The sequence below is a fragment of the Cebus imitator genome, unplaced genomic scaffold, assembly GCF_001604975.1.
Source record: "Cebus imitator isolate Cc_AM_T3 unplaced genomic scaffold, Cebus_imitator-1.0 Scaffold28, whole genome shotgun sequence".
NCBI classification, from domain to species: Eukaryota; Metazoa; Chordata; class Mammalia; order Primates; family Cebidae; genus Cebus; species Cebus imitator.
Window position 1 is genome coordinate 9,345,003 of NW_016107343.1, and position 14,629 is coordinate 9,359,631.

Here is a 14,629-nt window from a genome sequence, read left to right on the forward strand (position 1 = left end):
AACATCTTTATGTTTTTTTTGGCCAGGGTGGTTGGAGAGAGCATATGGAAGACTCTGGAGACCCATAGCAATAAGACAAACACTGTATTAAAAGTCTTGAAACCAGATACCACGTATCAGGTTAAAGTACAGGTTCAGTGTCTCAGCAAGGCACACAACACCAATGACTTTGTGACCCTGAGGACCCCGGAGGGATGTAAGTGTTACAGTTTATTTTTATGGCGTGTGTAAGACCTCAGGTGGGGTTTTATGAACGTCTTTCTGAGTATTCTCAGGAATGTGGGAACATATGTGTGCCTCACATGTACGGAAGTATTGTGGCTAAGCTTTAGAGTCTTGCCAGAGTTGTTGAATATCTATTCTCCTTACTGCATCAGAGACTTTTTTTTGTACCTTAAGTTAATTTAAGATTCTCTCCACCATTGTCCTTGCATTTTTTTTTTTTGTCTAGTTTCTACCTCTACCTTCCTTTTCTAGATATTTCTTAGTACTTGGTAGTTAGGAAGTTGTTGTCATTAAAATATGAGGCATATCAGCAATTTTGTGACTAAGTTTTTTTTTTTTTTGAGACAGGGTCTCACTCTGACACCCAGACTGGAGTGCAGTGCAGGTGCAATCACTGCTCAGCACCTCAGTCTCTCCAGGCTCAGGTGGTCCTCCCGCCTCAGCTTCTTGCACAGCTGGCACTATAGGTGTGTGCCACCATGCTCCCCTAACCTTTTGTATTTTTGTAGAGACGCGGTTTTGCCATGTTACGCAGGCTGGTCTTGAACTACTAAGCTAAAGCAATCCACCCACTTCAGCCTCCCAAAATGTTGGGATTACAGGTGTGAACCACTGCGCCTGGCTTTGTGGCTAAGTTTTTAAGAAATTTACCAAATGTATGTGTCTAAAAGAGTTCCTTGCTTCCTCCCTGCTTCAAAGTCATTGACATGAGCAACTGTCTGCTTGAATGCCATCTCTTTCCATTGCCTAAAGTATCTCAAATATGCTAGCACTAAACTCATTAAGGAGCCTGCTTTGAAGATGATCACATTCATTTGGATATAGAAATTCTGTGATGTTACAAAATTAGTCTTATTTTTTGGCAGTCATGCCCACAGTACTCTGTTTCTGTTGTATAAGAAGCAGAGGCAGCAGGTGCTGTCATTGACAATTAAGATCTCAGTATGGAAGTCTCAGGGTCAGAGGTGACTCAGCCTACCCAAGTGACTCTATGCTGCAGCCCTTACGAGCCACAAATTTACTACACACTCAACTGAGCCATGATGTGATGTGTAGATGGCACACTTTGCTTTCCAGAAGAAAAGGAAAAGTGTCTTGTCCATGTGAGGACCAAGCTAGCAGCCTTTCTAGTGAATAGGTCTCAATGCTGGCTGTGGGGTCTTTCTTGTCCTTACTCTAAGCCCAGGAAAATTCCTCAGGTTGACCACCAAGCAGATGGGTTTTAACCTCAAGTTGACTCTTTTGCCAGTGCCTGATGCCCCTCGGAATCTCCAGCTGTCACTCCCCAGGGAAGCAGAAGGTGCAATTGTAGGCCACTGGGCTCCTCCCATCCACACCCATGGCCTCATCCGTGAGTACATTGTAAGTATCTTCCAGGAGTTGGCCGTATGTGTGTAGGGGGTCCAGGAGGTTTCTGGGTGTTCTGTGTGACTTGGGGTTGATTTGGTATAGCTTTGTAGGTGTGATGACCCATCATCCGTCAGAACATTTTGCTCCTCACCTTCTTTTCTCTCCTCCAGTCTCCTTGCAAGATATTAGGATGCCCTGGACCTTTGGTTCCCGTTACTCACATTTTTTTTCTTCTCACTTCAGGTAGAGTACAGCAGGAGTGGTTCCAAGATGTGGGCCTCCCAGAGGGCTGCTAGCAACTTTACAGAAATCACGAACTTAATGGTCAACACCCTATACACTGTCAGAGTGAGTGTCACCATCCAGGCAGTCTTAGAACTGAGCAAGATTGCTGTTATTTTGTGGGAACTCTCTACTCACCTTTATGAGATGCATATTAGTAATGTGCAAAATACCCAACTTCTTCCCCTGGGATGGGGGAGCTCAGAGTTTCAAACGGATACCACATAGAGCTTGATGTCAGACTTTCTGCAGATAACTGAGCTTTATGGGAATGCAGCTTTCCCTGCTTTTAATACCGATATTCTGCTAGCTTTCCAGCTCCTATACTTTCTCACTCTGCTCTTTTCTGCTTATCTTTAGCTGGAGTATGTTGCAGAGCTATGATAAGTGGTCTTTCTAAACTGATTTTTGTGAGATTCTTATGAAATATATTTTAGCAGAAAGAGATAGATTTTGTGCAAAACATGTTTGCTGAGACCAGTAAGTGTACACATTCATGACTCTTACACTGATAATTTTGTCAGTACCCTTTTTATATACATGTGTATTTGTGAACACCGCCCCCATACACCTGCCCTTTAGAAGAACCTTGATACTTGGCGATCAATAGAAATTTTTTGATCTTAGGACTGTCATAATGCCTTTTACCCAAGCACCTTCTCTTTGCTTTTTTGCCCTCTTGTTTCAGATGCTAGGGCCTCTGAATATTCTGGATCACTCTGTATATAATTTTTCCACCCTCACTGCCAAAATCTCACCCCTTTAGCTCATTCAGTATTCTTGCTGTATGGTGTATTGCCTTTATTTCATACTAATTCACCCTCTGATTTGAAAAGGTGGCTGCGGTGACTAGTCGTGGAATAGGAAACTGGAGCGATTCTAAAAGCATTACCACCATAAAAGGAAAAGGTAAATGATTCCAGCATTTGCAGATTTAGAGGAGATATTATAGAAACGCTTTCAAAATGACTTTCAATATGACTGGAAAATAGAGAAGCGTAGTTTAGAAAACGTCACACACTTCCTTCTCCCTAACACACACACACTTCTGGGTGCCTCTGCAGTGCTTTAGATACAAAGTCTTTTTGGGGTGACTGAGTGTGTTTTTCCTCCTAGAATTGAACATTTCTTCTAAAGCAGACATACAAAGGGATTTCCAAAGGCCATCGGGCCCAGCCCTTTGTGGGTAGTCACAATATCTAAAATAGAAGGAGTCCTTCCTTCTTGCCAAAGTGGAAGATGATTTTGTGCATGTTCATTTATGATGCTTTAAAGAAAGCACCATGCTGACTCTTGTTATTCTACCCGTAGCACTGGCAAACTATGTGTAGGTGGGTTTTTTTTATCATGTACTAGCGCTGATATTAGTAATAACTGACAGCTTGCCAAGGGCAGGGCATTCCAGAGTGTTCACTGCTTTGCATACATCAGCTCATCTAACTGAACCCTCAGAACAACTACAAGAAGAGATAAGGGACTGGAATGAGGTTATGTCACTTGCCCCAGGCCACACGATCAGTAAGTGACAGAGTTGGCCCTGGAACCTGATCTGCCTGACTCCAAAGCCTGTGCTCTTAACCACTGTGCTCCACGCTTCTCTCTGGGCTGAGACACATGCGGCCTACTAGACAACCCTGCTTGCCGGGGGTGGCGGGCTCGGCATGTTGCACGAGTGCCTCATGAGGGCAGAGATCTGATCTGTTTTTCTTTCCTCTATCACGGGCATCTAGTAGAGACTAAGGAAATAATTGATGAGGGAGTGAATCAAAGCCATTAAATGAAGGGCTCTGGCACACTTTGGGAGATGGACCACAACTCATCTTACAGAGCGGTTTTCCTGACCTTAGCCTTAGCACAGGCGACTTGCATTTCTGGAATTCCAGGTATTAAAACCAGATGGACACTGTGGCATGCAACGTGATTGGGAGATTTTACTTTAACCTGAACCTGTGAGGAATAGGCTCTGGGTCATGGAGAGTCACTATCTGGCCCTCCCTAAAATCTGGAGCCTTTGAGATCAGGGCCCAAGGCAGCCAAACGTAGTGCCACCAGACGGTCTTGGAGCTGAATGCTAGCAGGAATTAGAGAAAGCCTGCTGAATTCACACTCTCTTAGAGTTTTTATTGTTTTATCACTTCTCTCTACCAAATCTGTTTAAAAACACTGACCACACATACCAAGAAGAAGGGATGTTGGAATATCAACAAAAAACATGTACCTTGAATTCCAAAGGCACAAGTCACAATTGCATTTGAAAATCTCCGTAGGTGGTTGCTTCTCTCTAACTTCTTTTCTGTGATTTTGATGAATCTCAGCTCCTTGCATATATTTAGGCGAGGATTTGTACAGAGTGCAGCTGTATGCTGCATCCAAAAAGTATTTGTTGTGGAATATCTGTAACCTGGTATTGTAATAAAGCAGAAGATGAAGGACAAAGACAGCAGCGGCATCAGCGGATGCGTCAGGGTAATTGGTGAATGTAGTGGGTTAGTGATGACAATGAGAAAAGCCACCATTCCCTGAGCACTTCTTATAACCCTAAGCACCGTGCTCTTGTTGCTCATGAATTGATCTCTTATTAATCCTTATGAATCCTGTGAGATAAGTATCCTTATCCTCATTGTATAGCTAAGGAAACGGGTTTGGAGTGGATTGTGACTTGTCCATGGTTGCCATAATTATAATTCAAGTCAGCTTTACCGTATGCGACACCTGCACTGTTTTACTCTGGTTGGCCGCCTGAAGCTTCCAGTATTTTTTCTTCTTCCCATTATTGCATTTTCCTGAAGCCTAGTTTTATTATGTGATTGATCATCTGGACAGACCTCTTCAGACTTTGACATCTCTTTTGCCACCAAATCTTATCTCCTCCTTTGAATCTCTCTTGCCCAGTCTATAGAAGGGCCATATGTGCAGAGAGTCTAATAGGCAAGTTGTCATTTAAATAATACCTTCTGATAATGTTGATCTGTTGAGCTCTTTTAGATCATGCTGGGCTAAGCACTGTCAGGTTTCTGGTGGTCAGACTTCCAGATGACAAGCATAGCACTCATGGGTGGAAATGAGAAGGGTCATTTCCTTGGCCACTTCCTCCTTGTCCCCTCAGCTCTCAGCTTGAGCTCCCATCTTTTTGAGAGCACCTTGGTTTCTAGTTGTTTAGTCAGCCATATGTGAGGCTGTATTGGAAAGGGAGAGAAAGAGTATCAGTTGAGTGCTAGGCACCATACATACATTATTTTAGTTAACCTTCCCAGCTCTGTGAAATGCAGGTAAATCTCAGGAAGATAAATAACTTGCCCAGGTTCCACAGCAACCAGAACAGGAATTAGAACTCAAGTCTGCCAGATTCCAGAGGCCACATTCTTTCCATTTGCCACACTCATGTTTACAGTGTATGATTTATCTTGTTGTCAGCCTTCCAAAAGGACTTGAGATTGATGGGACTTTGTTAGTGCCAATCAAGATACCATCTCATGACAGTTAGAATGGTGACCATTAAAAAATCTGGAGACAACAGATGCTGGAGAGGATGTGGAGAAACAGGATCACTTTTACACTGTTGGTGGGAGTGTAACTTACTTCAACCATTGTGGAAGACAGTGTGGCGATTCCTCAAGGATCTAGAACTAGAAATTCCATTTGACCCAGCAATCCCATTGCTGGGTATATACCCAAAGGATTATAAATCATTCTGTTATAAAAAACAAATGCATACGTATGTTCATTGCAGCACTGTTTACAATAGCAAAGACTTGGAACCAACCCAAATGCCCATCAATGATAGACTGGATAAACAAAATGTAGCATATGCACACCATAGAATACTATGCAGCCATAAAAAAGGATGAGTTCATGTCCTTTGTAGGGACATGGATGAAGCTGGAAACCATCATTCTCAGCAAACTGACACAAGAACAGAAAAACAAACACTGCATGTTCTCACTCATAAGTGAGTGTTGAACAATGAGAACACATGGACACAGGGAGGGGAGCATCACACACTGGGGTCTGTTGGTGGGGAATAGGGGAGGGACAGCAAGGGGTAGGGAGGTTGGGGAGGGAGAACGTGGGGAGAAATGCCAGATATAGGTGATGGGGGGATCGAGGCAGCAAACCACATTGCCATGTATGTACCTATGCAACAGTCTTGCATGTTCTGCACACGTACCCCAGAACCTAAAGTGCAATAAAATATATATACATAAAAAAAAGATGCCATTTGTGGTGAATCATCCCTGTGCCTTTAAGAAGAGGCTGAAGCTGGGTTGTTTTGGGACCTTTACAAAATGGAACTTTTCTGCCTGACCTAATTGCCAGGATAGCTGACTGAGCCAGATACTTTTGTGTTCACCAAGCAACTGTGGACCAACCTTAGCTTCAGGAAAACAGTGGTGAAAGAGATAGATGAGGAACACCGCCAAAGAAATACCCTTTCTTCCCCAGCTGAATGATGGCTTTGTCTGTCGAGTTGAAAACTGTTAAGTCCTGCCTTCCTTGATTTTCATCACTTGGTTTCTGTTTTTGAATTCCTATTTGTTTTCAGTGATCCCACCACCAGATATCCACATTGACAGCTATGGTGAAAATTATCTAAGCTTCACCCTGACCGTGGAGAGTGATATCAAGGTAATGTGGGGATTTTAAACCAGCAGCTGGATGGGGCTTTATTTTGTATGGGAACTGAAAGGACATAGCACAGTAAGACTGAGGGGGTGGGGGGAACGAACGGAGCTAAAATACCAGAACTAGGGTGGTTCCTTCTCCCACAAAGAACAACTTGAGTCTTCGCATGTAATTATTCTGCCTCAGCCTGGTGCGTTTTTTTCCTTAACCATATAATTAAATGGTTCACAGCTACAGTGCAAATAAAGAGTTGGTGTTAACAGAATATGTATGCCCTGTAATTTTCAGCTTTATTGGATTTCCTGGTGCTAAGCGCTAATGCTGAGGTGCTTACGGTGGAAGAATAACCTTCTTGTGGGAGAGTTGAATACCTTTCTATCCACCTAAGATCTTCCTCTTCCAGCACCACTGTCCCCTCTATTGGCCCATCTGCATAGCGGATTTCACCATTGCTATCTGTGCCCTTGTGGTTCCTCAGGCTGAGATCCACTTTCCATAGTGTTGCTTCTTACCTGTCCCTCCTCACATCCTCTGCATCGATGAAGCTGTGGTGGGACAAACAGCCCTCAGAGTCCTGTGTCATTTACTTAGCTACCATTTAGTGTCATGCCCTTGGCTTCAGAATGCGTTGATATAAGAAATGGCCATATGTCTTTCTTGTCTTATAGTCTTTCATCTTGAAAATATTTTTGTTTGTTGTCCCATATTTAAAGTTCTTTAGATCAAATCCTTTTATGAGCTCAGGCCTTAGAAAAGGTGGTCTTTCCTGATATGTGGATGTATTTTCTGTAGTTAGTGAGATCCACCTGGCCTGTTTTGTATGGATTGGCCTCTTGGTATCTGCAAGGATTTATCCTTAATTTCCATAGCCGAATTATCTTTCCTGTTTTTCTTCTTTCTACCTTTATTCATTGGTTCTCGTCCTTTTATTCTGCATTTCCTTTTTTGTTTCATTGAATCTATAAATTATAAATGGTCTCATGTTTGTTTGTAGAAGCAGGTGGAGTATAACTAAATGTTAGCAAATGGCAGCACTAACAGAACTTGTTTAAAAAGTTTTAAAAATAACCTGTTTAAGAAATGAGATACAAGAAAACAACAGGGGGTGTATTTTTAATCCTGCCTTTTGTATCTGGTGTGTCCTATGACTGGCTATTCATCTAACGTGCTTTTTGGTTCTTGGCAGGTGAATGGCTATGTGGTGAACCTTTACTGGGCGTTTGACACCCACAAGCAAGAGAGGAGAACTTTGAACTTCCGAGGAAGCATATTGTCACACAAAGGTAACACCTTGGTGCTGGCCAGTGTGTAAACAGGAAGGAATAAGGCTGGACCGACACTTTCCTGCTGTAGAGCTTGATTGGGGGTGCCAGGGAAGGGGAGGTATTCTCTGGAGGCCTTTCTGCGTTGACAGGTTCTTGTCCACTGAGGATCCTGTAAGTGTGCTGCTGACCCTAGGCAAAGGGATTCACTCGGTGGCCCCTTGAGCCCTCCTCTAACCTCATGACCTTTAATGGGAGTTGGGGGCCACAAGGAGGAAAATTGGACAGAGGCAAAACCAACTCTCTCAGATGAGTTTTGATTTCCAAAAGAATGAGTTCTAAGATGCAGTTCCCTGTCTGTCTTCCCTAGTCTGGTTCACTCCTCCATTGCTCATGAGAGGGAGTGGAAGGCCTTATGCATAACTGGCATTCAGTAAATATATGTTGACTGGTGGAATGGACAAAAAACTAAGGGAGGAGTGGTCCAGTCCCTGTTACGTATGTACCAGCAGTAAGTCTCAGTAAAGTCCTAGATCTAAACATGTGCTAAAGGACAGATTTTAATTTATTTCTAAGGGGCAAAAGCTGCCTGGAACTGTTGAGAATGGCATGGGAGCTTTTTCCTGTCTTCGTCTTCTAGACTGTGCAGTACCTTCAATCATGTTTTTATTTAGTCCTTGTTATAGCCTTGTAAAATAGAGACTACAAATGTTCTAGTATGGCTTTTTTTTTTTGGAGATAGCATTTCACTCTTGCTGCCCAGGCTGCAGTGTAGTGGCACAATTTCGGCTCACTGCAACCCTCGCCTCCCAGGTTCAAGCGATTCTCCTGCCTTAGCCTTCTGAGTAGCTGGGATTACAGGCATGTGGCACCACACCTGGCTAATTTTATATTTTTAGTAGAGATGGGGTTTCTCCATGTTGGTCATGTTGGTCTTGAACTCCTGACCTCAGGTGATCCACCCACCTCAGCCTCCCAAAGTGCTGGGATTACAGGCGTGAGCCACTGCGTCCGGCCTATTACTTTTTTTTTTTTTTTTTAACTGAAAATCTACAAGGTGCCCAAGGAGGCTGTTATTTTTACTCTTGCCCATTGAGCACCTACTGTGTGCAAGAATTTACACAGGCATCCTATGCATATTGTTTACATCACCCCAATTATAATTCTGTGAGGTATGCCCACTTTACAGAAGCAAAACTAAAGTTAAAAGAATAAGTCATACTCAGATGGTGGCAGAGACAGGATTGGAACCCACATCTTTCTAACTCCAGCGCCTATGGTCTCATGGCCTCAGTGTTGCCCCAGTTGGAACTGGCAGAGCCAGGAGCAGAAGTCTTAACTAGCAGTTGTCTGAAATCTATTAGGGCTAGCGCAATGCTAGGCGTTATGGCAAGCACTTAATAGGCATTTTCTTTATTTCTCCCTGCAAGCCAGCAGCTGCTGTAAGTGCTGTTATTTTTTTCTCCATCTTACAAACAAGGAAATAGAGAGTTTAAATACTTTACCCCAGGTTATACAATCACAAAATATAGAGTCAGGCCTTAAACTTCAGTCCTTCCGATTCCAAAGGCATAGCCTCCCCCTTGTCGCTTTGCTTTTAGTTTTAATAGCATTTCCCCTGATTAGAAAGTGGATACATGTTTGTTTCAGAAAATTAAGAGAACAAAAAGAGTGTAATGAAAATTAAAATTGCTTGTAATTTCATGTTCACACATCAGATATCTTCTTATATATATTTTCCATAAATTGACCTCTTTATATCTTTTTTCTAAAATCAGAATAATGCCATATATAGTATTGTTTTCTGCCCTTTCCACTTAACATAAAATTGTGACAATTTTCCAGTGTCATTAAATATTTTTGAAACTACTTTTATTGCCTGTACAGTAGTTCATGGAATGCGCATTATTTATTATCCAGTGACTGGGCAATCAAATTACATTCAGTTTTTTCCTACCGTAACACTGTGATGGGGATTCTTGCACGCTTTTGAGTCTTTCTCTGACTTCATGGGATAACTGGATTGAAGGGTATGATTTTCAAGGGTCTTGTTATACAAGGACAGATGGCTTCCAGGAGCGTTGTACCAACTGATATCTGGATGGGCAGCTTTTAAAAAATTGTCCAGTGCCTGTGCAGTGTGTTACATAGAGTCATCATCAGTACATAAACATTGAATGAATTTGTCATCTAATGACAGTCCTACAGCACATGGGACTCATTTAAATCAAGAGATTACTATTAAAAAAAAGAAAGAATGCGTATATCAAGACAGATCCTTGACTCACACCCCCAAACTTCCTCCTGGAATCTCCTTTTCCTGTTTTCACAGTTGGCAATCTGACAGCTCATACATCCTATGAGATTTCTGCCTGGGCCAAGACTGACTTGGGAGATAGCCCTCTGGCATTTGAGCATGTCATGACCAGAGGGGTTCGCCCACCTGCACCTAGCCTCAAGGCCAAAGCCATCAATCAGACTGCAGTGGAATGTACCTGGACCGGCCCCCGGAATGTGGTGAGTCAGCTGGAATGACTATCAATCACAAGGCGAGTGTGGACTCTCCCCTAATGCTAAGCCACCACAAAACTCCAGGGCTCTTCTCTCTTTTGCAAATGTTCCAGTGTCCCTGCTGCACTTGAATATAGGCCTTTCCTTTTTCTTTGTTTTCATGTGTGCATTATGATTCACTATGATCAGATCTGTGCTCCTTTTTGAGTCTGGTGTTTCACTTTCCACCTCTCTCCGGTGTGTCCCCTTTGCTTTTAGGCCGATTGTCCCAAGGCTCTTGGCACTTTCATCCCCCTCTTGCCTCTGTACTTGGCTTATGCCCTTTCTCTTCCCTGGAGTCCTTCCCTCCTCCTGCCATGCAGGAAAATCCTCCCTTCTTGGTGCTCTCTTTCCCTATGAATTCCTAATATATTTATAGTTGATTCCATATAGCATGATATTTCATTAACTATAGCTTTACCCTGTTTGATAATTTCTGTCTGTTACTCTTACCTTCCTGATTAGTTTGTAAGTTCCTCAAAGGGAAGCATTGTTTTCTGGATTTTCTCAATGGAAAAGGATATAGAAGTAAATTTATAGTCAGGAATTAGTAAATCCTTGGTGATGAGCAGCCTGTGTCTTATCTTCTGAGGATATCTTCAGTGTGCATTTGGCACAGGGCTGATTCACAAGGAAATAACCAAAGTTTGTAAGTAACTGTCTGTAAAATCAATGAAGAAGGAAGGAAGGAGAAGTAAGATTTACTGAGCAGCCAGTATATGCCAGGAACAATATGAAACCTGATAAACACATTCTCCCCCTTATTCCTATCATTGGTTCTGTGGGTAAATACTCCCATTTTGCCAGCAAGGAAACTAAGGCTCAGTGAGCCTGAGTAACTTGCCAGAGTTGAAGCTCTCAGCTCTGGTATGGTTCTGCTCTTTTCTATGTCCCAGCACCTGATGCTGAGGCAGGGACAGTGAGGAGAAGCCCTGAGCCATCCCTGGAGCTCTCTCTTACCTGGAAGCTGAGTCTACTCACAAAGCGCCCTTTCTTTTCATTTATATACCCAGCAGCGCATGACCGCCTCATCACCCCCCAACTATCTATCCAGAGTCAGGCAGTTGCACAGAACACTGAAGCCTGACTTGATTTAGGGTCTCTAATTGTGTGTGAAGTTGGAGGAGTCTTCCTGCCCCTCACCCCAGCAGCTCATGCACTGGTCACACTTATGGTGGCTTTCAGAGGTGAGAATGCAAATAAGATCACCTGTGGGAAGCTCTCTACTTCCGCCCCTCTTTAGTTCACTGAAGACCCTGGCAACCCTCATGGTTTTCCTGTCCACTGTGAGAAGTACCATTTTCACTGTGCATATGGGAACCTCTCATCCCTTGGCTCCAGTGGCTCTGTGGACCCCTTTCCTGTCCAGAGACACACCATCCAGGGCAGTCACGAGCCTTGACCTCAGTGAGGTCATCCTGCCTCTGTGCTCTGAGCCCTCACTTGGCCTATTCCAATCTCATGCATTGCAGCTCCATTTGCATTTGCTTTGGGACCCCTTTGAGTCCCTTAAACTTCTTTCCTACCTCCTCCTAGGTGAGGCCCCATTCAGGGCTTCTCTTCGTCTTTCTGTGTCTGTGCTCTCCCATCTGTCCTTTTTCAGCTGTCAACAAAAGAGTTAAACTCTAAAATATTTGAAGAGATTTACTCTGAGCCAAATATGAGTGACAATGGTCAGTGACACAGCCCTTAGGAGGTCCTGGGAACATGTGCCCAAGATGGCCAAGATGGTGCAGCTTGGTTTTATACATTTTAGGGAGACATGTGACATCAATCAAATACATTTAAGAAATACACAGGTTTGGTCCAGAAAGGCGGGGCAACTCAAAGTGGGTGCAGGGAAGGGAGGGCTTCCAGGCTTAGGTAAATTTAAACATTTCTGGTTGATAATTGGTTGAGTTTGTCTAAAGACCTTAGATCAACAGAAAGGAAATGTTCAGGTTAAGATGAAAGATTGTGGAGACCAAGGTTCTTTTGAAGTCTTATGGTGGCTGCCCTTAGAGACAATATATGGCAAATATTTCCTATTCAGACCTTTAAAAGGTGCCAGACTCTCAATTAATCTCTTCTGGATTGGGAGAAAAAGATCTAGCTATGTTAACAGANTTCCTATCCAGATCTTTCAAAGGTGCAAGACTTTAGTTAATGTCTTTAGGATTGGGAGGGCCTAGAAGAAAAAGATCTAGCGTGTTAATAGAGGTTCTTTACAGATGCAAATTTCCCCCCACAAAGGACAGCTTTGCAGGGCCATTTCAAAGTATGACAAATAAGCATGTTTTGAGGTAAAATATTTGATTTTCTTCCTAGTCTCGTAATATTATGCCAGAGTCAAGTTGGAAAGTAAGTCACGATATATAGGATTAAATAAAACCCATCTGATGAGAATTTATGAATTGTAAGGCATGACTCCCCCAGACCCCTCAGATAGGAATTTGGGCAAGATTTAAAAAATCAGAGCTGAGTCCTCACAGCTGCTGAGCAGTGTTGGAGAAAGTCACCCCATTGCCTGGACTTGGAAATCCCTTTGCGGATCCTGCTCAGTTCCTGCTGCAAGATTAAAAACATTAGAGCTTAGTTCTCACAGCTGCTGAGCAGTGTTGGAGAGTCACTCCGTTGGCCTGGACTTGGAAATCCCTTTGCAGATCCTGCTCAGTTCCCGTTCATCCCATGGTTCCTGCAGCTCGTGCAGTTCTCTTCAAGTCCCTGTCTTACCTGTGCACATAACTCTTGGAGAAAATGCTCTTTGATTCTGCCTTACAATGAAAACTTCCTCAGCTCCCACCCTCTGGTTATAAACTCCCTTAGCTTCCACTTCCTGCCATAAGCTTCATCTCATTGTCACTTCCCTGCTTTAAACTCCCTCAGTTTCCAATGTTCAGCAGTTAGGATTATGCAGGGCTGCATAGAGCAAAGGAACTGACAGCCACAGTGGCTTTGAACAGTTTATTTCCTCTCTCAATTAAAAGAAGCTTAGAGTTTAGCAGTGCAGGGCTTCTGCTGCAGCAGCATGGTTTGGTCGGGCACCTGAGCCCTGTCGTCTCCAGTCTGTGGCATGCATCTTCAAGCTCACCTTATGGTCCAAGAGGCTTCCTGGGGCTGCAGTCATGATCTGTATTCCAGGCGGCAGGAGAGCAGGAAGAAGGCTCCTCCCTCTGTTGTAATGAGCCCTCCTAAGGCTTTCTGTGTGACACTTCTGCCTCCATCTCCATGGCTGGAAGCTCCTTGTCTGGCCTCCCCTGGCTTAGGGAGGTGTGCAGTATAGATTTTTTCCAGGCAGCAATTCTCAATAAGAACCAGAGCTCTGAGGAAGAAAGGGAGGATGGGTACCTGCTGGAGAGCCAGCAGTATCTGCCCTCCTTCCCTCTCTCCACACACTTCCTGGGGTGTTCACACCCACTCTGCAAGCTCCCATGACTTTCCTTTGCACTCAGCACATCCCGTTGGAGCCCACATCCATGCTGCCAGTGGTAGAATGACACCCCCTCTTTACTAGCACGTCCATTCCCTGGCTCATCATGTGGGTTTCTGGTGTAGCATCTAATACTCTGTGTTTGCCATTTGTTATTTATAATTATGTATGTTTTTCTTCTCTGCCTGCCTATCCTCCAGAATGAGCTCTGAGGACAGAGACCACATCATATTTATTTTTGTAGCTCTACGTACAGTGCCTGGCCCAAGTGCCTTCTCTGTAAATGCTGTAAATGTAATCAATGTTGAATGAATACTTCTCTCTGAGCTCTTTTGAAGCAGCTCCAGGGTCTTAAATTGGGTATTTCAAGGAAATGAGGTCATTGGCCCATGAGCTGATGTCCTCTTCCATTCTCTGCTTTTACCAGGTTTATGGGATTTTCTATGCCACGTCCTTTCTTGACCTGTATCGCAACCCGAAGAGCTTGACTACTTCTCTCCACAACAAGACGGTCATTGTCAGTAAGGATGAGCAGTATTTGTTTCTGGTAAGTTCCTTGTACCACTTCAATTTTTTTTTTTTTTGAGACGAAGTCCTACTCTGTCTCCAGGCTGGAGTGCAGTGGCGCAATCTCAGCTCACTGCAACCTCTACCTTCCGGGTTCAAGCAGGTCTCCTGCCTCAGCCTTCTGTGTAGCTGGGGTCACAGGCTTGTGCCACCACACCTGGCTAAATTTTTGTTGTTGTTGTTTTTTGTTTTGTTTTGAGACGGAGTCTCACTGTGTCACCCAAGCTGGCGTGCAATGGTGCGATGTCAGCTCACTGCAACCTCCGCCTCCTGGGTTCAAGCAATTCTCCTTCCTCAGCTTCCTGAGTAGCCGGGACTACGGGCATGTGCCAACATGGACAGCTAAATTTTTTTGTATTTT

At 43.7% G+C, this 14,629-nt stretch overlaps 1 protein-coding gene and 1 long non-coding RNA gene across 2 annotated transcripts in view; one reads left to right on the forward strand and one right to left on the reverse strand.

Moving 5' to 3' along the window:
- Positions 1-14,629, forward strand: part of SORL1 (sortilin related receptor 1) — a 175,587-nt gene that overhangs the window by 145,712 nt on the left and 15,246 nt on the right. The window contains exons 35-42 of the mRNA XM_017523565.2: positions 27-196; positions 1,475-1,587; positions 1,819-1,923; positions 2,694-2,766; positions 6,401-6,483; positions 7,667-7,763; positions 10,075-10,259; positions 14,129-14,248. Of these exons, the coding sequence (XP_017379054.1) occupies positions 27-196; positions 1,475-1,587; positions 1,819-1,923; positions 2,694-2,766; positions 6,401-6,483; positions 7,667-7,763; positions 10,075-10,259; positions 14,129-14,248 (946 nt within the window). The remainder of the gene's footprint in view (positions 1-26; positions 197-1,474; positions 1,588-1,818; positions 1,924-2,693; positions 2,767-6,400; positions 6,484-7,666; positions 7,764-10,074; positions 10,260-14,128; positions 14,249-14,629) is intronic.
- LOC119470340 lies at positions 3,958-6,030 on the reverse strand. The gene is made up of 2 exons (XR_005199232.1): positions 5,992-6,030; positions 3,958-5,033 (listed from the first exon to the last, which is right to left on the reverse strand). It is a non-coding gene; the product is annotated as an uncharacterized LOC119470340 (long non-coding RNA).